A 26,753-nucleotide genomic window follows, 5' to 3' on the forward strand; every position below is an offset into this window, starting at 1 on the left:
TCTTTACTGTAACATTACCTCTGTCTTTGTCACGTTTTTCCTCCTCTTCTTTTCTTTCTTTTTTTCTTCCCCTGGGCACCAGACAGTTTAGGACGCGTTGACATTATAAGATTTTAGATGCAACAAAGACCAAAAACCGAGTTGCAGGTAAAAAAAAGTCAGACTTATTATTTTTTTTTCTAATTAAGGTATAGGTACAGGCCAGCGCCCCCTGGTGGTTTGCGCCCCTAGCATTTGCCTAACCTACAGGCCGGCCCTGTGGGGCAGATAACGCGAGTATTCATCTTTCTGCTCCCTGTCATTCAGGACTTTAGAATGCTTGTTTTTATGTTTGTTTTGTTTGGACACAATGAATGAAATAAAAAAAAAACATAAATAGAAAAATAAAACGGACACAAACAAATTGGATTTCCCCTCTGCTTTCGAGTAAAAGTCACCGGATATATGTGGTCCTGTTTGTATGAAATTAAACAAATGGGAAATGTATGGTTGACGCAGCAGCTCTGGGTCAGAAACACCAGTGTCTGAAGGACTTTAGATGTTGCCAGAGAGAACTCAACCATCTTGAAACACAGAAAAGAAGATGCCCCTCCATAGGAACTAAAATTCACCAAGAGCCACCAAACACCTTAAAGTCACCAGTCACCCAGGATGATATGTGGCAGGAAGAGATCAGCCACTTCGCTGTCCTGCCAGTAAAGGGCTGAGGCAGGGTGTGCCACACTGGACAGACCTCAGTCATGGGGCATATATGCAGAGTGAGGCTTTGCATTGTTACTGGGCAAAATGCTCGCAAACGTTTCCCCAGCTTCCCCTGCTGCTAGAATACCGGCGGTAAAGCCTCTCTCCAGGGGAGATGCTAGTAGCTGATGATCCTCAACCAGAATGAACATTTGTCTTTTTGACGTTATCTTGTGTTCAATGATAGCGGTCCAAGCATGTTGTGTTCAACATCAACCGTCTTTCCCCCAGCATCTACCTTGATGACTTTGTGCCCCCTTTTTAAAAAAAATACAGAACAGAAAATATAATCGATAACTCCTAGTTTATAATGTTAAGTTATCTTAAATTACAAAAAAGGTTTTTTTTTTTAAATCCTGAAACAGGTAACATTTGCTGGGGGGGATCTGAATTGTAAATTGAAATAAAAAAGGTGCCATCTAAAAAACACGAATGTAATCTGAGCCTGGATACATCAGAAAATAGCAATGGAGTAACTTTCAAATGTTTTATATGCGCCTTTTAATGGTTAAATTGATCAACCGAGTTGCCATTAAATGTGCAAACAGGTGTTGTTAAATTAACATTTTCTTTCATAAATTAATCTAAAGGTTTTATTTTTTTTAAATAATCTGAGAATACTCCACTGCTATGGATGCATTCATTTTAAGACATTTTACCCATCTTGGGATTGACATGATTTCTCTATGATCATGTATTTTTGAGTGAATGCAGTAATAAAAATGTAAAGATTCCATATAAAAGTTGATAACGCTAGAATTAGGAGTAAGATTCTCTCCACCACCCAAATACATGTTTATTAATTTACATAAGTATACAGCTCAAAATCAAACCATCAGCACCTGTGGTTTCCCTCAGGCCTACACCACGTGTTGTGATTTTTTACAACGTTAGGAGTACCAACATTTCTCTATACAATAGCTTAATTTTAATATATATACCTCTACAACCTTTCTGCATATGCATGGACAAAATATGACAATGTGTACAGTGTAAATAAATCTGTGCCCCATCATACAGTGAAAAACTCTACAACAACAAGTCAAAGGTCTGATCGTGAGCGATGCATTAATCAACAACTGTGACTATCCTTCATGGTTATTCAGTAAAATTCATTCATGAATCCCTCCTCGCTTTAATTACGTTTATAACAACTGAAGTAAAATGTTGGTTGAGATTTCTTAAAATTCACAGTTAACTTAAAATATTTCCTCTTTGTTGACATATGAATGCATTTGTGGCAAACATGAACTGATTTATGCCCAAAAATGGGGGGAAAAAAGTGAAACTACTTTATTTCTGATTCTTCAATAATTCATCAATCTGGGTTTTATACATATTTTTGACATCTTCAAGATCCAGTCTCAGTTCCTCTGCTTCCTCAGCCTTTTCTCCATACATCTGCAGGATGGTGTTGTGCCTCTGCTCCAGATCCTAGAATCCCCAGAGACACAAATCAAGTTTTGGTCCATTAAAGCGTAGACTAGTACTTAGAGTGCACAAAGTTGCTGTTTAACGCTTTATTCAATGATCGCATTGCATTTTTAATGTTCGTACCTTCAGCAGAATCTTCAACTTTGGGATGTCCTTCACTTTCTCCTGCATCTCGTCGTTTTGATTCGTGAGCCGAACCAGCTCTTCTGCCATCACCGAGCGACTTCTCTCCAAACTGGTGATCTCCAGCTGCAGCACAGAGTCAAGCATGCACATGTTGCAACAGTATTAAAAGTGGGGTTTTTCATCAAATAACAAAAAGCAGAGTAGGAAGATATTCTAACAGAATAGAGATCTAAATCAAATCAGTGTTTGCCTTCAAGACAGCATCGATTCTTCGTGGTACACCTGCAGCTTCTGAAGGAACTCGGATGGTAGGATGTGGGGTCCGTGCCATCGCTTCTCGTTCCTTCTTTACACTGAAGATGGTTCCTAATGAGTAAGGCTGTATGTTGGGGGCCAGTGCCCTGCGGCAGAACACATTTGGGGCCCTGTTGGTGCTGCATGATGGATAAGTATCTGCCTGTTTTTCCTCAGCATGGAGGACCTCGAAGGGGAATTAGCCTGATGTGTTTTTCCTTAGCTCACTGCTGCCTCTACGGCAGGGGTGTCAAACTCATTTTGGTTTAGGGGCCCCATACAGCTTAATCTGATCTCAAGAGGGCCACATGAGTAAACCCATTGCAAGATTAAATAGAACTAATAAAATTGGACTTGCTATTGATTTTTGTATTAAATGAATTTCACATTTACACAATATATTATGAATAACCTCAGCGTTTTTAAGAAAAGTATGTGCAATTTCAACAATACTTTTACTCAGTTAAACATTTACTTGTGCATTATGCATAAGAACTCATCACAGTGATTATACAATGTTGAAACAAACAGATACAAATTAAGAAATGATTTAAAATCAATTTCCCACATCTGAAGCTCAGTGCTACCATCTGCTGATTAAAACACAGCACCCCTCGTGGACAATATAGGAACTGCAGATTTTCAATTAAACGAAGTACATGTTTATTTCAATAATTGTTTTATCATTCTCTTCCTTTTATCTCCTCTTTCTTTCACCTTTTCTTTTTTTCTTCTTGTTCTTCCTTTCCTCTCCTACTTTCCCGTTGTAGTGTCCATATCATTTGAGATAATCCCCGCATGAATCATAATAAAACTATTCACATTCATAAATCAAGCGGAGCACTATGGCAAAAGCAGTACTGCTCCACTTGTGAAAGTCACAGCTGATGAGCTCTTTTTGGCATTAAGACAACAATTCTTATTGCCACATTGTCGGACAGGACACTGGAAAAAAATATATATGTATATATTTTTTTGAATAATGATAATGCATTTAGCCACCGGGCCGGACTAAATTGTTCGGCGGGCTCTCTTCAGAAGAGCAAATCTTGAACCAGCAGTCTGTTTTGAAATATTTGTCTAGGATAGACCTTGCTGGTGTATAAGTAGCCCCACCTTATGTCTTGTCACAGGGCTCCCCTCCCAGTTTTCAGCCTCCTCCACAACCGTTTCTGTTTCAGTTAAGGACCGTGTTTCTACCCACATGTGAAACTGATCAGCATTAGCACATGTTTGGTATAACTGCTGGATCATAAACCTGACAACATCTCTGCGAGTTCCAGACTTTCTCCAGGTGCACAAATAGGAACTGATGCCGTTTTGAAGGCATCTGCTCGGTGAGGACTAATGCTAGGCTTGCCTTGGCTTTCTGCATTACCTGCAACTGAGCTATTTCTCCTTCTCTCAGTTTAAGCTGGGACTGGAGGTTCTCTATGATGCTGGAGCCGCCGGACAACCGGGCCGCCTCATACAGGTTGGTTCCACTCATTGACAGGGACATGGTCATCGCTCCTAAAGAGTGGTCCAAGGAGTCGTCCTGAGGGGGATGGAAACGAGACGGAAAAACATGTCCATTCATTCTCAAATAAAAAATAAAAAGTCTGGATTTTTTAAACATTAATAACGGCGTAACACTTTAACACAGCTAGGAAAACAGGGTTCACCTGAGACAGAACAGAAGCGTGCAGCCCGGCGTTTTCTCCCCCACTGATGGAGCTGGAGCGGGACAGGGACGGCGTGGAAGCCCCAGGGGGTTCTCCCACAGAGTGTGTCAATGCTTTCCGCTCCTGGTTGGGGAGGAATTAAACATATTCGGACTATTTTAAAGTCCAAATAAAATCAAATGCTGCTGATCCAGTTAAGATAATTTCTAATCAACCTTTTCCTTTAGTGCTTCTTGTGCCAGATAGCATTTCTTCTTCTCTTGCTCCACCTTCATCCTCTCCATCTCCAGCTGGTTGGTAAGCAACAGCTGGTTTAAAAAAAAAAAAAAAAGAAGGAAAAAGACACACGTGAGAAGTTGTTTTATAACCCCATGACACAAGCAGCAGAACTTCCTGTCTCACCTTTTCTTTCTTGGCTTCTTCTAGCATGCGGCTGTGCTCTCCTTTCAGATTTGTCAGTTCAGCGTGCTCCCTGGATTAAGATAAATCAAAAACAGTCAACCTAGAAGGTCCATAAACCATTTCAAATGAACTAAGAACTCCTTCAGGACCAAACTACACCAGCACAAGAGTGTAGTCACTACACCAGAACACAGCAGTCCTTTCACTCTGAACAGGACATGCATTAGATGTTTGATTGAGGAAGTCTGTAGCGTGGCTTTTTGGAACGTTCTCTTTATTCTTTTATGGGGGGGAAAAAAATCCATACATAGTAACAAAACCAAAAACCAAAAAGTCGAGCCAGCCAGGAGTCGAACCTAGAATCTTCTGATCCGTAGTCAGACGCGTTATCCATTGCGCCACTGGCCCGGTTATGCAGCCCCACCTCCACAGAGAAGACAAAGGCCACGTGGCTGAGCACATGCGCCTCTCCGTGGAGGGGGAGGGGCCGTCAGGCAGCCTGACTCACATCACGCAGAGCAAAGGACCCGCGGTTTCCTGAAACCCTCCACTACTTCATTCATGCATGGGAACTTCATGAGGCTCTGTGTTTTTTAACTCGTAGTCTCCATGTTCCCGTCATTTCACCCGTTTCTGTACTTGTTGCAGTAACAGTAAGTTTTTGTTTCATAATGTTGAGGATAAAGAGCCTATTTTTGAGTTGTAACACTGCAACAAGCAGCTTTTGCAAAGGAAATTGTGATTAATTTAAAAGTAGGCATGTTGTTATACTGACCATTGTGTAAAAACGCCATGGATTTACGGCATTTACAGCATAATATAAAACTAAACCTTACAACGTGATCTACAGGCTTTAATTTAGAGCGGAAAAGCAGCAGGTTTTTTTTGCTAAAATAATATGTTGATTACTATGATTTTGACAAAAAGAGGAGGGCATTAATATTAAACGCCGCTGACTAAGTTTAGCGGGTTTGATTGGTGGCACTCGTTTGGTTTTCACACCAGGACTCAGTAGTTCTTGAGACTGGAAATAACCTGCCTTATCAGTATTTAGGATAGATAGAGAGCCTTTTTTCAGCCAGCAACACATGGGGTAGGGGGGGGGGGGGGGGGGGGGGGGGGTGCTGTGTTACTTTTTGCTCCATACAGCCAGAGACAGCTCTGGTAAATCTAGAACGATCTCTAATATCTCATCAAAAAAATCTCCAGATTACATGAATTGTTTGGTGGAAAATGTATGTGGTTTTTAAACTACAACTGTTTAAAACTTTATCTTCCCTGATACTGGCAGCAGGGCAATGCTCAGCTAGCCTCCAGACTTCATCATTTTGCAGAAATATTTATCATCCATTTTCTTTCATCAATAAAAATGTGACCAAAAAAAAGCAAAACAGGGCAAGAACAATTTCTAGGCTCTGCTAAACTGAAAGAAAATGGGGGATGACACACTGTTTTGGTGAAACATTTCATTACCCTCCATAAATATCACTCTAGGAAAGACAAGCAGATAAATACAAAAGCTTTCATTTTATGATGAGCAGCTTACGGCTGGAAGCCTCGGAGACTATATTTTTAGGATTACCTGCTGCTCTCATCCTCCAGCTTCTCCCTCTTGTTTTTCTCAGCCTCCAGTTGAGCCAAGACTCTAGCTTTTTCCTGCCGGAGCAAGGAATTCTGGGATTCCAGGGAGGCCAGCTGAGACTTGATGGTTAACAGTTCCTCTGCTGCCGATCGCTCCTTCTCCACAGCGACAGCCAGCTGGGTCTGGGCGTCCGCTGTTGGGACAGACAGCCGAGACGTCACCAGCTTCATGGGCATCTGTGTGTTCTTTGACAAATGCATACACTCGAGTCTCACCTAGCCTGTCCGAGATGTTCTTCTCTAGTTTTTCCCAGGATGCGGTTTGTCCACCCAGCGAGGCTTGTAGGTTCTCGATTTGTCGCAGCAGAGGCCGTGTGGCTGAGGTGACGCTCTGGCTGAGCTCCTGGTTCCTAGTCTCTGCCTCCTGCAGTCTCTGAAAGACGTTAAGAACATGTGGACTGTGTTAGACAAAACCTGTTCCACTCAGAATTATCACATTTTTTTCTTCCCTCCATAGAAAAAACATTTTCTTACCTTCTGAAGCTCGCTGATCTCCTCCCTCAGATAATCTTCTTTTCTAGCTTGCTGCTGTTCAGCCCTTTGCAGAGCGAGCCTCAGGTCAGCCACCTGTAAACAACGGGGAAGGTCTATTGACAAAGCGCGGGCCTGAAGTAGTTGACCAGGTTCTTCACTATTTGCATAGGTAACTCTGAATTTCCCTGTTTGGACTGTTTACAAAAGCAGCCATTGACGGAGACAGAGAACCTATTATTGCTGCTGCGTGAGAACAAATGTTACGGCAAAAATCAATACACGCGTTTTAAACAAAGACTGAATGTTTGAGTCAACATAACTTGCCGTGAAATGAATGAGTGGTATATATATATATATATATATATATATATATATATATATATATATATATATATATATATATATATATATATATATATATATATATATATATATATATATATATATATATATAGCAAAAGTAAATTAAATCCAGGTTCTGATCACCTCTGACAAAAAGCTTCCCTACAGCATGTAGCAGGATGCTGCCACCACCGCGCTGCAACCATTTTAACCCCCGTTTTAAACTCCTCATGTTTATCCCTGACCTGTCTGCTGTTTGTTCATCAATAAACCTAAGCCAACCTCACACAACAGATGGATTTATATAGTTACTAATCAGGAAACTTTTCCTGGTTAGTAACTAGTAACTCAGAGTAAAGGGCTGAATAAAAATCTATGCCACACCTCAGACTTTAGTTTTCAAAACCGCATACAATTTTTCTTCCACAACACAATTATTTGTTACTTTGTGTTGGCCTATAAAAACAAAAAAAGTAAAACAGTTTAAGTAGTATAAATACACGGGTCTGTAGATTAAACAGAAGCTGCAATCTGAGGTTTGCAACACTCAAGAGTTCACCAGGAAAGGGGTAAATAACTTTGCCGTTTGAAATTCATCAAGAAAACTTTCGTGGATTTCTGTCAAATGTAGAACATTTTAAAAAAAGCGCCAGAAAGAGCAAAAAATAGTTTCAAGACGTATTTTTATGCTAAATAATAACACTTTCCCAGTTGCATAATGTGAGAAAACATAAATTGCAGCACAGCATAGCTTCATGATTGGCTGAAACAGATAAGCGGTGCACTCTTTCCACTGGTTTGTGGTACCTGGTTGGCAAGTGCCTCCTGCTGAATCCTGGCCTCCTCCTGAGCCTTCTCCAGAGCTAAACTCAGCTGCTCTTTGGCCTGGATTTCCCTGCTTAGAGCCGCCTCCTCGACCTCGCTCGCTTTGCTGGCGTGAGCCTTGTGAAGCTCTGCCAGCTCCCTGAAAACGGAGATGAAGAGGGAGGATATCATCATATCATCACCATGTTGTTTATTATGTACCGTATTTTTCAGACTACAAGTCGCAGTTTTTTTCCCCGTAGTTTGGCCAATGCTGTGACTTATATTCAGGTGCGACTTATATATCAAATTGAAATGGTAATTCATATTGACCAGCATGAACCAAGGAGCGAACATTACCATCTATAGCCACAAGAGGGCACTGTAGGCTTGTGAAAACTATCCTGCTCCTGTACCACTTAAAAATGAATTGAAACATTAACTTAGACAACAAAGATTGAACACATTTGTATGCCGTTTCACTATTTCAGTGTGCATTCAAGCAGCGGAGCGTTGCTATTCATGTTATTCAGCTGCTTGTAGATACAACTGTGTAGTTTAATAAATTGGCTTACCAGATTAAATGTCAGTTTTTAGTCTTGGATTGTGTGAAGTAAATGTCTAAAATGCGTAAAGTCCAGTGCAACATACATGTCTTTTTCCCTCTTTATGAAATTTTTTGACAGACTTATAGTTCGAAAAATATGGTAAACATTACCATCCTTCAGTATTTCTTTCTTGTGCACCTCCAAAAACATTGTCAACATGAAGCATTTGTAAAGCTTATGCTATATTTCTGTTAATTTATTTCTAATACACCAACTCCATTCACCATGCTTGTTTGTCCAAAAACCCTTTTGTTCTCCATGTTACACCAAAGATAAAAAAAAATGTTTAAATAAACTATGAACATTCAGTAAACAGGGAATAAATACGAAGGTGAACTAAAGTGTGCCAAATGAGCTAGCTTGTTGTCTCCACCCAAAATGTGGGTTAAATTTTGGTAATCACAAAGAAAATGAGGAATAAATCCCTTGAAGGTATAAAGCAGTAACTGCTGATCTGCCGACTGAAACACTGAATATTTGATACTAACACATCACGTCTTTTTTATATGCAATCATACCAGAAACAGAGTTTCTATACTACTAACGTCTAACTACTTCTGAGCTGTGTGTTTAAAAAAATCATTAAGACAATGTAGGTTATAATTTGTGAAACTTCTCACATTCCACTCTAACTACTACACCAGCTAGTGGTGATATTTAGTATTGCTGCCATTACAAACAGTAGTTTATTTTGTTTATGCTAGATATTTCCTGATTTGATCCCAAGACTTACAGGCTTCAGTAAACCTTCACCACTAGTGAAGGTAGCCTTTCATAATTTGATTTAAAGGCATACTATGCAACATTTTTCAGTTAATGTGTTCCATACCATTTTGGATGATTAAATGAGTCATTTCAGGTTGAACAAAGGTTTTCTCGGCCGCCCTGGGGGTCTGTGGGGGAAATACCGCACTTGCAATTGCAAGAGCTCACGGCCCGCACACACAGAAGTCTTGCTTTACGGGGAGAACTCCATGTGTTTTTGCCCTGCCATTCACTATATGCACGCGTGAAAGCAACAACATAAACATGCAAGCATATCGAGTTTTATTATTATTATTTATTTTATTTTTTTTATGTTGGCGAGACGCTACCGCGGCGGCCGCGGCTTGGCGAGGCGGTGGCGGTAGCGTCTCGCCAACATAAAAAAAAAATATAATAATAATAATAATAATAATAATAAAAACGGACGAGGCGGCGGCGGCAGGGGCCGCGGCTTGGCGAGGCGGCGGCGGCAGGGGCCGCCTCGCCAAGATAGCGCTGCGGGAAGCTTGATGTTCATACCTTCACTGTGTTAGTCATTGTTTGTACTGCCGTTTTTTCCACTTTTCGTTGCGTTCGCCTGTCTGCTAAGCTCAAAACAACCGCGCCTGGATTGACGGAGAAACCAGAACAGCTGAGCATCTTTACAACAGTGCACTTTTACTTTCGCCCTCTGGGGGGAGCCTCGCTGGAAAATCAACCCCGTCTGCATAGTATACCTTTAAACAATTAGATCATTTCAAATGAATAACGTTTCTTATCCAGATTTTTCCAGGATTTTCTGACTTTGGCAGGCATTCATTTTATTTCCTTAGCATTCCTAGTTTCAACATTATGGACTACTTGACCATTGATTCTCTTAATAATGAATCAAGGATATAAAAAGATCAATGAACCGAAAAATTATTTTAAAACTGTACAAATCAAAGCCCAGCTTTGCTTGGAGCTAATGAAAGCCATTATTTGAGTAACGAAATGATCATTATTTGGTGCTAACCAAACTACATGGAAAACCAAAAAAAAAAAAAAAAAACACTGTTCCTTGAGTATATCAATCTGAATACATGTTATTGATGGCCAAAGTCCACATTAGTCTACATCCTATGAGCTACTGCGCTAAGCATTCAGTGTCAATAACAAAAAGTGAAATATTTACTTATAAGAATTATCTAGGGCCGCCTGGACGCTCCTGTTTTTCTCCTGCAGCTCCTCGACATCCGTGTGGAGCGTGCTCAGCTCCTTCTCCTGCTGCTCTACCACAGCATTCAGCTTCTTGATGTTCTCCCGGTGCTGTTTCTCCACCTCCTCCTTCCCATCTAGAACCTACACAACATAGAACCATATGATTACTGTCAAAGTAGTTCCGGTAAAGAACAAAATACTGAAAATCAAGTGTTTCGAAGGAAAAAGTCAAGACAAATTGATGGAAAACCGTGAATCTGTTAAAACACTTTACAAAGCCATAATATGCTGCAGAACAGATTTTAAAGAACAGCAGTTTAAACAGAATCATAAGCAGCTTTATATCAATATGGAAAAAAAAAAGTTACCATCGTAAGAACGGTCCGTTTTCTTTAAAAATAAGCGATCACTCATCATAATCTCATGGGAGTAAATTAGTAAATTGGTTTGATGTATACTTTATATCCACCTGTTGCAGATGCCTGAGCTGCTCCTCTTGCTCCTTGATTTTCTTCTGCTGCTTGGTTATCCTGCTGTCGCTCTCTTTTTCCTTCACACGCAGTTTCTTGATGATGTTACTCTGCTGCAGCTGCTGCTTCGACAGCTTTTCACCTAATAAAGAGAAAGAAATCCCAAAAGCCGGATTGGAAGTAAAATTTCAGGCAGCTGGTTTCTCTGCCTAACTCCGCTTTAGAGGGAAAAGACGAACCGTTTCATTTCGACTTTCTGCCAGAAATACATTGGACCTGATAGAAGGTGGAAATGAAAGCGAGCCACGCCCTTAAAGTAAACTAAAATTAAACAGCATTATTGCATTTTAAGTGTGTTTGCATGAGAGGGAACCGTATATCTCCCGCTATCATGTCGGATTAAACCAACTCTTTCACGATCAAGATGATTAAATATCTAAACTGGGACCAGTGCGTTTGAAAGGAAAATAAACAATGGTTCTCACCCTCTTCCAGCAGACCTCTGATCTGCTCCTCCTTCTCCCTGATGAGCTCCAACGTATCACTGGAGTTTAGTCTTGTAGAAAGATCTTCTCGCAAACCTTTTATCTCCTGCAAAAAACGCACGAGCAAGTTTGAAAGGTTTGCTTTGATGTTAGCCCCTACAGGGAAAACACGGTAAAAGCCCCAGCACTGAAATGACCTTTTTGGCTATGTCCCTCTCCTTGCAGGCCAGCTGAGCCTTCCTTTCTGCGTCTGCTATGCGCTGAGTGAACTCCTCCTTTAGGGACTGCACCGTGGAGCTCTCCTCCTTCAGGCCGATCACTTCACTGACGGATACGCACAAAGGCTTACTTTAACGTCGACGTCACTTCCAAGGCAGAGGTTAATTTTGAAACACACGTTTTAAGTCACTTTGCAGCGAGATTAAACGTAAAGGGAAACTAAACAAACTCACTCTTTTAAATTGTCACACTCCTCCTCCAGCCTGGCCTTGTCTTTGCTGACAGCCAGCAGCTGAGACTCTCTCTTCTCAAGGCGGCTGGACAGATCGTCAATAACCTAAAAACACACCCAGAGGAAAATGTGCGTGAAAATCCCAAAACTGGTGCGCCAAAAAACACAGAAACTCAACGGAGAATGACCCACTTTGCAAAAGACAAGGGTACAGTTCAGCCCAAAATATCTTTAATGCCTTTTAATTTTACCAACATGTTTGTCCTGACTACACTGCAAAAACGGATCTAAAATAAGTAGAATGTTCTTAAAATGTGTGTTTTTGTCCTTGATTTGAGCAGGTAAATAATATTATCTGCCAATGGGATGAGTATTTTGACCCCTAAAATAAGATAATTAGACATCCTGCACTTGAATAAAGATGATGGAGATGAGTTGTTCCTATTTTAATTGCAAAAAATCTTATTCCATTGGCAGATCATCTTATTTACCTGCTCAGATCAAAGACAGATACACTTATTTTAAGAGAATATTACTTGTTTTAGTTATGTTTTTGCAGTGTAAAAGCGATAATTTTTTTGTTTTTTTTCTGACGTTTTTCTGACAGAGAGTCCATGGAGGCATTTTAGGCTTAGGGTGGCAGCAAAGAGGCCTTCCAACGTCAAAGACCTGCAGCTCATCAACAGAGATAACCCGACGTCGATCTGGAGGAGAAAGGTCCGTAATCGTCCCTCGGTGGTGGGAATGTAGGTGTAGCAGGAGCAAAGTGACGGGCAAATACAAGCTTGTAGATACACGCAGTGAAAAACAGCTAAATACTAAGGAATAAGAGAATGTACAGTAAGAACAAGATTACAAGATAAACAAACAAAAAAAATACCATGCAGTTATTAGAAAGAGAGCATCCAGATTTAAAGAAAATTAAGTACTGAGAACACGCAGAAAGCTGGTCGGCAATTATAGGAACGGTTTTATTGCTTTAAAGTGAAGGGTAGGGCGGACGATATGGATTTAGAATGTTATCACAATGTTTTCTGGTATTTATTGTGCCAATAATCAAAGTCATTTAAACAATTTGCAACTTTTTATTTTATTTCTTTAGGTAACGTAAGCCATAGAAACGCATTTAAAAATTTGTTTTATCACTAAACTGCATAGAGTAACTGCATCAAATGTTCTGGTATTCATATTTATGCTTTCTCAGAACTAACAATGCATGCTGTTTTTTTTTTTTTTTTTTAAACATTATAACTGGAATTCATAGTCGCAATAAATCCAAATCCTTATAAAAAAAAAAAAAAAGACTATTGAGGATAAACATGCAATAAATTCCCACCGCTAGGGAAAGGTTTAAGCTATTTCAGACAGACCAGTTTTTCATGAAATGTAAATCATTTTGCATCACACACCAACTTGTTTGGTTGAATGAAAATAATTTCATATATTTTATTGAGCCAGGGGTATGAATCATTTTAGTTAGGGCTGCAATTACAACTGTTGCAATAATCGCTGTGCGCAATACAGCTATTGCAAAGAACGGCTAGACTAATAAATATTAGAGGATTATTTAAGTGCTATAAGTTCGGGCTCTCCATATTTGGTGATGTTTGAAGTTTAATGCAGCAGAGAATGTTTTAGGAGGGCAACAAAATGTTCTGGTAAAATGTATTAAAATATATTACTAAAACTAAGTTGTTTCTTTGCCAGAACAGCAGATGTAACCAGATGCATCTGCAGCAAAACCATCACTGCAAAAACGGAAATTAAAGTTTATAACATTTTCTTGAAATGAATGCATTTGTCCTTGATTTGAGCAGGTAAATAAGATTTGACCCCTAAAATGAGATAATTAGCTATACTGCACTTGAAAGAAGATGGAGATGAGTTGCTCCTATTTTAAGTGCAAAAATCTGATTCCACTGCTAGATCATTTAAGCTGGCCTGCTTAAATCAAGTATAAATACCCATTTCAAGAAAAATATACTTACTTTTAGTTCCCTTTTGGCAGAGTTCAGATAGAAATATAGATTAGCGTTTTTTCCAACAAGTGAATTTCTCCACTGTGAGATCAATAAAGCTTATCTTATCTTATCTTAACATCTGTGGTCTACGAACCCAAAGCAAAAGGACATTAACCTCGTTCAGCTCGGCAACATTATTGCATGTTTTCCTAACGCCAGCCGGTCAAATGCAACCATAAAGTTAAAATGTTCATTTTGCAAAAAGCAAAGATTTTTTCAAAGTCTCTTGTTTCTAGTTATTAGTTTATTAATGTCATATATACTTACTTTGGTCATTTTTTACTCGTGTTTAGAGGATCGCTGATTTGAGGCCTCTATAAGCTGCACACACCACTTCTTTACGTTCATTTAATTGTTTGTCAACCCATAAATGTCCAGATGTTTAACGGTTACTTCTAGTGCGTTCACCTGGATCCTGAAAACTAAGACAACGTATTTTCCAGAACACTAAACCACCGTTTTAATCAACTCTCAGCCAAAGGAGCACCCCCATTTCAACATGCACCTGAAGTACCACAATATAAGGAAAACATTTATTTACTATATTATTAAATGTAAATCTATATCAGGTTTGGGCAGCAAGTTCACCACACTGGCTACATACACTCACCGGCCACTTTATTAGGTACACCTAGCTAGTACTGGGTTGGACCCCCCTTGGCCTTCAGAACTGCCTTCATTCTTTGTGGCATAGATTCAACAAGGTACTGGAAACATTCCTCAGAGTTTGGTCCATATTGACATGATAGCATCAAGCAGATGCTGCAGATTTGTCGGCTGCACATCCATGATGCAAATCTCCCGTTCCACCACATCCCAAAGGCGCTCTATTGAAATGAGATCTGGTGACTGTGGAGGCCATTTGAGTCATGTTCAATAAAACAGTCTGAGATGATTCATGCTTTATGGCATAGTGCACAATCCTGCTGGAAGCAGCCATCAGAAGTTGGGTACACTGTGGTCATAAAGGGATGGACATGGTCAGCAACAATACTCAGGTAGGCTGTGGCGTTGCAACGATGCTCAATGGGTACTAAGGGGCCCAAAGTGTGCCAAGAAAATATCCCCCACACTATTACACCACCAGCCTGAACTGTTGATACGAGGCAGGAGGGACCCATGTTTTCATGCTGTTGACACCAAATTCTGAGCCTACCATCCAAATGTTGCAGCAGAAATCGAGACTCATCAGACCAGGCGACGTATCTCCAACCTACTATTGTCCATTTTTGGTGAGCCTGTGTGAATTGTAGCCTCATTTTCCTGTTCTTAGCTGGCAGTGGCACCCTGTGTGGTCTTCTGCTGCTGTAGCACCTCAATGTTTATCGTGTTGCGTGCTCAGAGATGCTCTTCTGCATACCTTGGTTGTAACGGGTGGTTAGTTGAGTCACTGTTGCCCTTCTATCAGCTCGAACCAGTCTGGCCATTCTCCTCAGACCTCTGGCATCGACAAGGCATTTGCGCCCACAGAACTGCCGCTCACTGGATATTCTCTCTTTGTCAGATCATTCTCTGTAAACCCTAGAGATGGTTGTGTGTGAAAATGCCAGTAGATCAGCAGTTTCTGAAATACTCAGACCAGCCCGTCTGGTCTGAGTATTTCAGACCAGACGTTCAAAGTCACTTAAATCACCTTTCTTCCCTGCTCTGATGCTCAGTTTGAACTGCAGCAGATCGTCTTGACCATGTCTACATGCCTGATTGCATTGCGTTGCTGCCATGCGATTGGCTGATAAGAAGTTTGCGTAAACAAGCAGTTGGACAGGTGAACCTAATAAAGTGGCCGGTGGTGATTGTACCTTAGTGTTGTGCCGAGGATGTGTGCATTCACCTTTGATGTTTATTAGCCACCTAAATGCTGCATCTAAGCACTTCTTTGCGATTGAATTATCGCAAACCTTTCTGCAGCGATAACGCTTGAGGACTGATGGATGCTGCAGATGAATGCAATCTGCATGACAGTTGTTATTGTGCATGCTAGAAATCTGTAGAACCCAAGAGAAGAATGCAGATGTACCTTTTGCAGCTCCAGTATCTGCACGGTTGAGACGCTTTTCATCTCTTCTGTGATTGGCGGAGCGCTTTTTTCGCCCGCACTGCACGCCGAGACAAACGCGGCGTCATCGCCGACGCTGGCGTACAATTCGTCGGGCTGCTCACTGTTCACCGGAGTTGCGCTCCGTCCGCTTTCCTCCATATCGTCCACCGGCTGCTCCCTTCCCGTCTCGGCGCACCCCTCTCCTCGGCCGGCGTCCTCCTCGCCCGCCTCCCCCTCCGCGCCGTCCTCCTGCTTCTGGCACGCCTCCGTCGGCGGCGTGGCGCCGGCGGTGACGGAGGCCAGGGTCCGACTGCCGGGGACCTCGTCGTCCGAGTTGACCTCGCTGACGCTCCTGCTGTCCAGCGACTGCACGCTAAACGAATCGATTCGCTCGAAGGCGTCCGAGGAGGAGCCGCAGCTCTCGGTGAGTTTTTGGTAGTCCTCCAGCCGGGCAAAATCTGCGCAGGTGGAGGCGGTGAGGAGCTGGAAGGAGCCTTGCATGAGGTGGAGCCCGGCTTTGCTCTCGCCGGTTTCTTGCCTGGAGCTGGCCGAGCTCTCGCTCAACACGCTCTCGTGGTCGAGCACTTCGATGTCACTGGTGGTGGAGGTCCCCGAGGAGAACGCGCTGACCGGAGGAGAGGGCGTGTCGCTTTGACGATCCTCGGCTTTTGGCTCCTTTTGACCCGGGAGAGCTTCTTTGGACGACGTGGGGGTCGGGGGATCGGCCGGGGTAGAGCCTTTGGCGTCAGCAGCAGGAGTCTCCGAGGAGTTTGTGGAATCCTTCTCCGCCCGTTGTTCAGATGGAGCTTCTGATTCTGCTGTGGCTCCTACAGAGACCGACTCAGCGTCTGCTTTCACACTGCCGGCCGTACAGTCGGGGCTGAAGGGATGGTCACCGGAGGAAGAAACGGGGGAAACCGGCTGAAGGAGGATGGCATCCGCATACGGTGGCACCGGTGAGGACTCGGTGTCGTCGGGCTGGCTGCCCGCCGCCTCCTCGCTCTCGGCACTCTGTAGAGCAGGAGGTTCTGCCGGTTCTGGACTCGTCTCCTCGTTCTGGATCTGCAGCACATCGCCGTCGTCGTCGTCTTCCGTCTCCCTCTCTTGGGTTCGCCTCTGAGACTTTGCGGGGGCCACGGACACGACTTTCGTTTTGGCCACCGGCGCATCTCCCGGCGACAGAAAGGCACTGAAAAAGTTCTCGGACTCGTCCACGACCGTACGAGTGACGGGGGTGGTGATGGCCTCGGAGGTGAGGGGAGGAGTGGAGGCCTTTTCTTCAGGGGGCGCTTCCCACTCCGTCATACTCCATCCTCCGCTCACCGAAACCTTCCCAGGGGACGTGTCTGGAACAGACAGCAGATCTTTGATCAGTTTTTAAACGTACTCGCAGATCCGTTTCACATCTGGCTATGTTTGCTGCCATCACTGTTGTTGCAGCTGCTTACCGTCATAAGGCATGACCACCGTGTCACCCCATTGGTCCTCCTCTTTGATGTCCAGAACTCGGTCTATCGACTTCTGAGCGGTGGTCAAAGCTTGCTTGGCGAAGCTGGACAGGTGAGACGCGTTAAACCAACTCATTTCCGAAGATGAGGCTGGCTAGTTAGCGACACGGTTTTTGTTGACTTTCCGAAACGGCTTCGACGTCACCAAACACTGGCAAAAAGTCTCAGCATTTTTTTTGTCCTCCCTTTTAGGTTAACCTGCTTCCAGGAGTCCGGTTTACCCCCGTTCTATAAAGCTTAGCAGTTGTTAAAATCAGTCGGCGTTACGAAAGGAAAAACACATAACGTTACTGCCTATCATGCTCAGATAGTTTCAGCTGGGGAAGAACTGCTAAACTCGCTCCTAAAATAAGGTGTTTCCTTCGAGTCAGTCGGCAGTAAAGACCTAAAGGTAATCAATATCCCAAACCTGGACGCCAGCCGTCAAACAAAGTCAACTCCCGTGGTTAATTTACGCCTTTTTCGGCTCTTTTTAACGGCCGTCATCGTTTGTTTTGGTCGCAGTTGTCCTGCAGCGCAGCTAACGTTAGCATGCTCGCTACTTCCTTTCCACGTAGCATAATGACGTCACGATCCGGTTTGGGTCTGATGTTGCGTTCGCGCTCCGCTCAAGATTTCCGAATTGTAACGGGGGTGAAAGTGTCAAGGCAGGAATATTTTTAAAAGTGCTGTCACCTCTTTGAGGTTTTGCGTATGAACTGTTGTAAATTCCCATCTTCTTTATTTTAGAGCGTGCATGAAAACTGTAGGTTAATTCTTCCAATAGTGGATCTTTTTGCGTCATTGTGTAATATCCGAGGTACACGAAGGCAGCATGACAGCCGCTTACGCCAACTCTCGGTCAAAGAACGAATCCACATTGGTAGTTTATCAAAATGACAGGGCTTCCCTTGCAATAGCAATTAAAATCCCTCGAATGGTTTCATAATAAACCACAAATTGTAATGTATTTTAGACGAGTTTAGGCAATAAACAACATATAATGGAGCATAATTGCTGAAAAGGAAACAAATTCAACACGATTTTTTTTTTACAAAAAAAACCCCTGAAATCTCGCGTGCATTTCTTTTCAGCTCTTACTGTGATATATGGAATTGAGTAAAGCCAACTCTATTCAGAAGTCCCTTAATTAGTAATTAGACCCAAATTGCGCTTGAAGTAAACTAGTCCAGCTGTTCTGTGAAGGGCTCCGAGATTTTTTAGAGACTGAGCAACCAGCATCATTAAGACCAAGGAGCACGTCAGGTAATTCAGGGATAACCTTGGGAAGAAGTTTAACCTTCCAAAATGATCCCCAGATTTGAAAATTTTATAGATTGCTCCAGAATGGAAACTACCATGACATGGTTGTCCACCTAAAATGACAGTGAAGCAAGGAGAGCGTTAATCAGAGAAGCAGCCATGGTAACTCTGGAGAAACACCAACAGCTCAGTTAGGAGAATCTGTCAAGACTACTATTAGTTGTGGAGACCACAAAGCAAGCTTTTGTGAGAGACAAGAAAAAAGCCATAAAAAAAACTCAGGTTTGGTTAGTTTTAGTCACAGGTTTGTTTATAATTATTAAATGATTTCCGTTCAGTTCTTCAGCAATTTTCTGTTGTCTTCTAATGGTGCTCTGCAAATAAACTTTTAAGTTGGGATTTGAGTTTAGTTTACCAAAAGCCTGTATGCGATTCTCTGACCAGAGAACATAAAAACTTGTTGGTCTCTATGGATTGCACTGTGCGTGTACATGACCATGAACACAACACGTCCTGAGTAAAACATGGAGGTGACAGCATCACGCCATGGAGATCCTTTTCCTCAGCAGGGTTCAGTCGATTGGTAAATAGGAGCTAAACACAAGGCAGCACTAGACGAAAACAATGTTAAGAGGTTGCAAAAGACTTGAGACAGGGGTGGATGCAATTAATCTTTGCCTTCCTCTTCACAATTACGTACTACTTTGTGTCCGTCCATCAAATAAGACTCCAAGAATTAGTGACCTGACAAAATATGAAAAAAGTTCCAGAGGTATGAATGCTTCTGCACGATCTGTATGACACGTGGTATTTGAAGCATTCTACTAGATTTTTTTCTTAATAATTTGACGTCTACTTGTCTTGTCATCCACTACCATGTTTACTGTGGAAACAAACAAATGTCAATCTGCATATGAAGGTACATAAAGCAACACGGTAAATCAGAAAAACATTTTTTTTATTCCAGTTCAAACATCCGCAATACAGCATCGGCGGCCAAGGGGACTAAAAAAAAACTCTGAAATAAATAAGTAAAATCCAAACAACCAAACATTCTTAGAAAGAGTACAGTTTGTGTAGTTTGCCCAAACCAAACTACAACGTACTGAACATAAGATATCAAGACATCGACACAAAAACCTTTACATTTGTAAATAATCCCTAAAGCATGACAAGATGTGAACTACCCATTTGGCTTTTCAGTGCAAAACGTCCACTTCTGTCCATACGTACATTTTACCAGTAGGACTGGTTACAGCTAACGAAAGCTTGATTAAACATGCAGTAAACTGCTCTGGTAGTGAAAGTGCTTGAAGTGGTTTTATGAGGTAAAGCCGAGGCGGAACAACATGGTTCGGGGGGTGGTGACGTCGGCTACAGCCAGTTCTTGTCCGTCCGTCAGGCCCAGTTCTGGAAAAACATATCGATGGCGTAAGTGAAGTAAAGAATTTCCATATGTGTTCCCTTGGCCTGTTATGAGTCAATGCTGTGCCACAAAAAAAAAAAAAAAAAAAACATTCAATAAAGCTCCTCACCTCTCAATGTTTTGGAAAGATTTGGCCGTGTCCGTTGTTCGATTGAGGCAACTGACTGCGAAAGAAAATACGTCGGATGAAGCTTAAACTTAAAAGATTTTCGACAAATGACAAAGTGAATTCAAATACCTGTAGATATAACGTTTTGCTCTTTCCATCTACTGTGGCTGTTATAGCAGGTGATTTCATTTGCCTGAAATAAATGTACGGATAAGTTCATATTAATCAAGTGTTACAAACATGATAATCTCTTAAAGTGTTCCTCAAAGAAAAAAGATTAGGCACCTCATAATTACTAAATCCTGATGTCATAATTATGAAATCTTTTCTCATAATTATGAGATCCTGATAATGACGTATGGTGTCTAATTTTTTTCTTTGGTGAATGCAATGCGCTTCCATTTTAAGAAGACAGTTAATAAATAAAGATTAGGAGTCAAGCAAACGTACAGGTAGGCACTCTCAGTCATGTAGTCTAGAACCTCCTGGAGAGTGGAAGACGGAGAAAAGTGCAGGTCCTGAGGTATCTGGCTGCAGGCTGAGCAGTTTTCCTACACCAGGGAGAGTCACAAATTTACCTCAACCAAACCGAACCTTTCAATCCTAGTACCAAATAAGAACTAATGTGAGAAATCCAGGCACAAACCTTCCGTTCTGCCTCAAAGGTGTAGGTGTATAAGCCGTCCACGTCGTTGAACACCATGTAATTGGTAAGAGGCACATAAGCGCTGTGGAAATGGATCATCAGAAAAGATAAGAGGTATAATTTGTAAACAGATGTGTAGATATATCTGCAGAATGATACACACGTTACCTTGTTGCTAACTTGAAAACCTCAGTTGCACACGCAGCTGTGTCACAAAAAGCAGAGAATAACAATGAAGGACAGGCAGAAATGTTGAGTTATTTTCAGTAAAATACCAGATCCATAAGGTCCCTACTGGATAACAGTCAAGTCTTAAGTATGAACGTGCTGTGTGATTGGCCTGTGACAGGAAATTGGCAATTTTCAACTTAATGGCCCTCACCAGGTACCAGCAGGCCAAAAACTAAAAAACAGGACCTTTTTCTGATCAGGGAGCACAACCTACTACAGGTTATCCCAACAAGAACAATCTTCAGTGCGGAAGTTGTAACCAAGTGAAGCAGACTGAAAGTTGAACAATTTCAAGGATCGATTCAGACAGAACAGAGATGTAAGAGGCTATTTAGAAGAAAAATATTTCCTTAGACATGACAAAATAATGTGGTTGTTTCTTCCAGACTGAGAGAAGGACTCAGATCAGGTAAAACGAAAGCTGACCAGAGTACAGCAGAGTCACTGTTTTATTCTTTTGAGCTTTCAATCACTGTCGGTCATAGAACCTGTGAGATTTCCAAACGTAAGAAACCCTTTGGAAATTTCAAAATTAAGCTAGGAATCTACCTTGTATAGGAAATACACACATATACTGCTGTTTAAGTAATGCTAGCCTAAATACCTGCGCTAAACACCTTTATAAGAAACCCCAAAACCCTGATGTGTCCTCTACTCCTATATAAATAATTCAAGGACAAGTCCTGACAGAAAGGCGAAAAAATAAATATACATATATATATTATTTATTTATTTCTACGCTGTTCTTACATCTTGTCACAGATCAAAAGAAATCAGAATCTGCTAAAAGCATTACATGCCAGTCAGAGCTTTGCAAAAACACAGATCTGAAATCAGCCCCAGGATTCTGATGGGTGCATCTTTAATGTAAACTACTTACCAGCGATGACAGCGTTTGTAGACGCTACAGCTGGTATTATCCGTTTCACAACACCTGCAAAGTTCAAAAGGGAAAATCTGCTTTTGCTTACCCTTCACTACTCAAATCAGAAGAAATAAAAAGCAGAGAATCTTAACAAAATAATAATAATGCCCGTCTGCGAAAAGAGAGAACATCAAGAAAAGATGTCACTGTTACATCTCTGTCTTTAAATAAAACTTTAACTGCCACAGGCTGCAGTAAAAGTTCAATAAAAGTACATTAGCAACCGTTCCTTTTTATAAAGTTTGTCTCATTTCCCAGGGAAGCAGCAAGAAAACAAGATGGCGCTCAGCTGGCAGCAGATGTGCTGTTTTATGCTCACCCTGTGTAAGTCTGTAAGTGACTCCTGTTATGTTGAACTCCGCAGCCCTCTCCAGGGATCTCTGGAACACCCACTGGATGTGCTCCGGGTCATCTCCGTCCAAGGCCATACCATCTTATCCACATTTACAAAACAGAGAAGAAAGAGAACAAAGTTGCACTTTACAATCAAAATAACCTTTACAAAGACAATATAAGAAAGCTATAACCAAGGTAATAATCAGACTGCATCATTTACCTCCAAAAGGCATCTCCTTTGGCCACTGCAGTATCCGTACATATTCAATGCAATGCTCTGGCAAACGAGGCATTGTCGCTATTGTGCACATGGGGAAGTTGATCTACAAAAACAGGTGGACATGAAAAAAAAAAACCCAGTAGTTTTGTCTGGTCAGCATAAGGCTTACAAAAAGGTGTGCTATATTACCTGGGGAGGGTAAAGTTCAAGTGTACAGTCGATGCAGGCTGTCATGCCTGGGAGAATGACCCTGGCGTTGCCTTTAAAGCCTTCTGTGCCACCGTCAACAAGTGGAATAAGGGACGTTTGATCCAACTGGCCATCTTCATACACAAGCAAAGATAGCTGCACATAAAAAAGAGACGGTCACGCACCAATGCAGGAAAAAATGGCTCTTGTCACTCAAAAGTCTCCGCTTTGATATTTAGAGGGACATGTCGTGCGAAATCAACTTTTTTAGCTCTTACATACATTTTGTCATGTACTTGTCGAGTTTCGAGAAACGCGGACAAAGTTGAATGTGGCCGTCCAGGAGCTGCGTAGATATCTTTATGGTTCTGTTTGGGTCACGTTTTTCAAGCTGTTCGGTTTTCTCTATTGTGTTTTTTGAACAATTACGTCACAGTATTTGTTGTGCAGCTGCCAAACAAAGTCATGGACCTCCGGCTTAGCTATTTGGCGGATCCGCCATTTTTCTTTATTTTTTGCTTAGGTTTTGTACTCCAAGCTGAAGGATGCAGAAACTTTTCCCTTATCCAGAAGTGGATAAGGGAAAATGTTCGGTTGTTGAGTGTATTAACCCACACAACTCATTACACCGTCCCCCAGCATACTAGAGAAATGGCAGAACGAGGTGGATTGGAGCGCTCTGTTACTTGGAGTGGGGTGTTGGGGAGGGGGGGGGGGTGAAGTGCCTCCTTTAGATTTAAAGAGACAGCACCAACACGAGTTGCTTTCAGACGCGCCTCAGAACAGGAGCAAAAGAGAGGCTGTGGGGCAACAAGAACGAGGAATTCAAACCAAAGCACTGCGATTCCACTTTATATAGACCACTGCTGAAGGATTTAAATGGGAAAAGGCATTAAAAAGCATATGTCCCCTTTTTAAAGGCAAAAAAAAAATGTGAAAGACAATAGCAGAAAGAAATGACTTACCAGCATACCGTTCATCCACCTCCTGGCAACTATAGAGTCAAGCCCACAGACAATAATGTGGAATTCTATATGAAGACGAGCGTAAATAAATCAGGGTTAATTCTGATAATAGAAACACACACACATCAGTGAGTATTAGTTATCAGACATAGCAGCAATATGAATATTGGATATCGATAGTGGCTTAAATTTTCATATTGGCGCATCCCTAATTATTACAGTACAATTAACTAAAATGTACTAAATTATATTGTATTATTCATAAACCTTATGTCTTGTCAGAAAAATGCAAACCATCAGCTGAGTGGCGGTGAGCAGATAATGGGAGAGTGCACGAAGGATACTCACGTCTGTAGAATGTTTCATCTAAGTCTTGAATTTTCTTAAAATGTCTGAAGAAAACATTGAGGAGATTATTCCAATTGGCTTTCGCATCCTTAAAATAATGGTGGTGGTCTGCCGCTTAGAGCGTACTTTCTGAAATTGGATCGGTTTGCCTGTGACGTTATCTTCATCGTTACAAAGAATCGTTCGAAATAATGTGGTCAGCGATCCAAAATCTTGCCTACAAGCAGGTCAATAAAAAGGATACGGTACTACGTGGCACCCCGGTATCCGGCTGTTGATAAAATCTGCCGCGACGTCCGCCTTGGGTCGACCGATGTCCTTTGATCTGGTGGACAATACCAACGGATTGCCTCGGCTTTTTTTTTAACGAGCATTAATAGATTAACAATGAAATAATTATGCTTACCTGAAAAGGAACTGGCGATTCAGGTTGGAAACATCAATTGTGTCCATGTCAACTACGTTAATGTTTCGGAAGCCCGATAAAGCCTGAATGACACGGCGGAGACAAGCAATCCGTAATTTAGTAATCGATTATATGGAGACGTCAGGTAACGTTGGATCCATTGTCACATAGCGGTGGGTTTACCAGGTCTTTCAGCAGCTCACATCCCAGTCCACCAGCACCGATGACCAGGACTTTACAGGTTTCCAGCAAGAACTGCAAGCACTGTGGTGAAAGATTACAGGCGGATAACGTCTCTGAAGAAAGACAGAACGGGACACGGAGGGAGAGACACAAACGCCTCGCCGAGACGGCTACCTCCGTGCTGGGCTCAAAGTCGGGATGTGTGAATGGCCCCGATCTCTCCAGGAACTTTTTGATGTGGTTCCATCGGCCTTCCCACTCACAGCTGCCTCCACAGACTCCGTCCACCACCATCCTGGAGAGCATGCGCACATTTAGAGATTAGAGAAGAGAACCTTTTCACATTCTGCCAGATTACAAACACACGCCTCCAAGTATTCTAACGCGAAAGGTCGACGTAAAGCAGTGCGTGAATGCGAACAGGAAAGGCGGACATGAACGTTCAAATTTTATAATGAACTACATCTGTAACGTGAGGCACCTCGGGATCCAATGACAAGATCACGTTCCACCACACGTTGTCAGAAGTCACCTAACTAGTAGGTCAGGTCCAGTGGTGTGTGTAATTCGTTCTCTGTAGACAAACGGCCGTTCTGTGACGGTCTCAGACGTTTGTCAGAGAACATCTTGAACGAAAAGCGTGGTGCGCCATGAAGCCTGAAGGAAACACCACAGGCGTCGGGGATAACACGGTGGAATACTTTAAGCAGAGCTAGGTAATAAAACCAGATCAGGTGGTATACCCTGATGGGACCACTATTAACTGTGAACCTGCCATTTAAGCTTAAAGTAAGCTTTAGAGAGCCCCGCAGGCACGTGGAACTCGTGGAAGAAGGTGCTTTGGTCACACAAGAACACACAAACTTTTTTGGCCTAGATCAAAATAACTTTAGGGGGGGGGGAAAAATCAAGACTATACTCTGAAAACACTATCCCTGCAGCTTCATGCTAAGGGAAGGCTTTTTCCTCACTCCCGTACAGATTTTAGCTAAAAAAATTAATCCTTTATGTTTTCTCTTTCCTTTCACTTCACTTCACAGTGACGGGCGCCTTTGTGTCGGCCTGTCACAGCATTAAAGGACAGGAGGGTGTTTGAAATGCGTCGCTGTAATGGGACAGATGTGGGGAAAAGTTCAACCGGCATGGACACCTTCGCACTCCCCTGATGTTGCTGTGCTCAACTCTGACTGACTGAAGCTTTCACTGAGGTGTAAACATTTCCAGGCGGCCGTTTCTGACCCTCTCTCTCCTCCGTAAACAGCTCCAGGGTGGATAAAATCGCTGATCGATCTTCCAGAATAAACAGCCCATACGTCAACAGCGAACATACATTATTCCTCCAGATAAGCCCCAGAGTCGAAAAGAATTCACTGTTCAGACAAGCTAGTTATTTCCAACGAGCCACGGTAAATGTCCCTGTAGTGGCTACTTTGTTTACAGCCACTCTCTCTCGCTCTCTCTCTCTCTCTCTCTCTCTCAACGTTCGCCTTCTTCCTGTCTAAACCCGGAGCCCTGGAAACCTCCACTAACTTCTCAGTCAGCTCCACTACTCTCCTTCTTTTCTTCTCCCTAAAAAGAGGGAATGAAAGAAGGTTGATTCACGCTGTTCTTTCATAGGTTAATGTGTTCAGAGACAGCATCTTTTCGGGGTTTCTGTCTCGGTTCCTCGGCGGCTACTTACGGCTCGTCCGTCTCCGCCATGTTTTGGTGACTTCAGGTGTCAAAACAGGTAGCGGCGAACGCGCCTCCAAACTGGTAAATACAGATATATATCGGAATTAACGTATGTTTTTGTATAGTGTTTAAACTGTTTGTATGCTAGGCTATAGCTTTAGGCTAAAAATGCGTGTAGGTATTTAAAAGACCAGTCAGCCGTCTCTGTATTCAACGAGTGAATATAAGAATTCCAGTTGTCTTGAACGCATCATAAGGCCACCCCAATCCTGTAATTACAAATAATGTCCAACAGATGGCAATATGAACTTTTTGGCAGCAGCTGTGGACCAAAAAGAAATTTGGTCAAAAGAAGCCTAAAACGTCACCCTTTTAGAGCCGAACTCTGTTAATCTTGTATTTACCT

General features: G+C 42.2%; 2 protein-coding genes and 1 non-coding gene across 4 annotated transcripts; all 3 read right to left on the reverse strand.

The window, feature by feature from the left end:
• Positions 1–1,500: 1,500 nt before the first annotated feature.
• tmf1 (TATA element modulatory factor 1) lies at positions 1,501–18,012 on the reverse strand. Its single transcript, XM_012862180.3, has 17 exons — positions 17,388–18,012; positions 15,919–17,285; positions 11,882–11,985; positions 11,627–11,753; positions 11,430–11,535; positions 10,944–11,086; positions 10,449–10,615; positions 7,926–8,082; positions 6,777–6,869; positions 6,519–6,675; positions 6,244–6,436; positions 4,662–4,731; positions 4,475–4,567; positions 4,260–4,382; positions 3,974–4,132; positions 2,299–2,424; positions 1,501–2,175 (listed from the first exon to the last, which is right to left on the reverse strand). The coding sequence occupies exons 1-17, from the start codon at positions 17,521–17,523 to the stop codon at positions 2,035–2,037; spliced, it is 3,462 nt and encodes a 1,153-aa protein (XP_012717634.2). The 5' UTR covers positions 17,524–18,012; the 3' UTR covers positions 1,501–2,034.
• trnar-acg lies at positions 4,997–5,069 on the reverse strand. The gene has a single exon. It is a non-coding gene; the product is annotated as a tRNA-Arg (tRNA).
• Positions 18,013–19,629: 1,617 nt separating the features above from the next.
• uba3 (ubiquitin-like modifier activating enzyme 3) lies at positions 19,630–26,440 on the reverse strand. Of its 2 annotated transcripts, XM_012862214.3 has the most exons (18): positions 26,355–26,389; positions 26,204–26,242; positions 24,848–24,968; positions 24,674–24,754; positions 24,491–24,573; positions 24,329–24,409; positions 24,085–24,128; positions 23,737–23,801; positions 22,772–22,927; positions 22,583–22,685; positions 22,346–22,459; positions 21,982–22,035; positions 21,039–21,075; positions 20,871–20,952; positions 20,675–20,775; positions 20,354–20,417; positions 20,225–20,279; positions 19,630–20,099 (listed from the first exon to the last, which is right to left on the reverse strand). In XM_012862214.3, exons 1-18 carry the CDS (start codon positions 26,372–26,374, stop codon positions 20,011–20,013), a joined length of 1,389 nt encoding a protein of 462 aa, XP_012717668.2. In that variant the 5' UTR covers positions 26,375–26,389; the 3' UTR covers positions 19,630–20,010. The 2 variants fall into 2 exon arrangements, with proteins under 2 accessions (XP_012717668.2, XP_012717669.2); XM_012862215.3 differs by lacking the exon at positions 26,204–26,242 and having other exon boundaries at positions 26,355–26,440.
• Positions 26,441–26,753: the final 313 nt, after the last annotated feature.

This window comes from Fundulus heteroclitus, chromosome 20 (genome assembly GCF_011125445.2).
Source record: "Fundulus heteroclitus isolate FHET01 chromosome 20, MU-UCD_Fhet_4.1, whole genome shotgun sequence".
In the NCBI taxonomy this organism is placed as follows: Eukaryota; Metazoa; Chordata; class Actinopteri; order Cyprinodontiformes; family Fundulidae; genus Fundulus; species Fundulus heteroclitus.

Bases quoted from the DNA above. Each gene is read 5' to 3' on its own strand.
- tmf1 (XM_012862180.3), bottom strand. From the start codon at position 17,523: ATGAGTTGGTTTAACGCGTCTCACCTGTCCAGCTTCGCCAAGCAAGCT. The intron at 11,986-15,918 runs GTACATCTGCAT...GTGTGTTTTTAG, and splicing joins AGATACTGGAGCTGCAAAAG to GTTATTGACGATCTGTCCAG. The intron at 2,425-3,973 runs GTAATGCAGAAA...TCTGTGCTGCAG, and splicing joins GAGAAATAGCTCAGTTGCAG to CTGGAGATCACCAGTTTGGA.
- uba3 (XM_012862214.3), bottom strand. From the start codon at position 26,374: ATGGCGGAGACGGACGAGCC. The intron at 24,755-24,847 runs GTAGCCGTCTCG...CTTTCACCACAG, and splicing joins ACTTTGAGCCCAGCACGGAG to TGCTTGCAGTTCTTGCTGGA. The intron at 20,100-20,224 runs GTGAGGAGCTTT...ATGTTTTTCCAG, and splicing joins TCTTTCCAAAACATTGAGAG to AACTGGGCCTGACGGACGGA.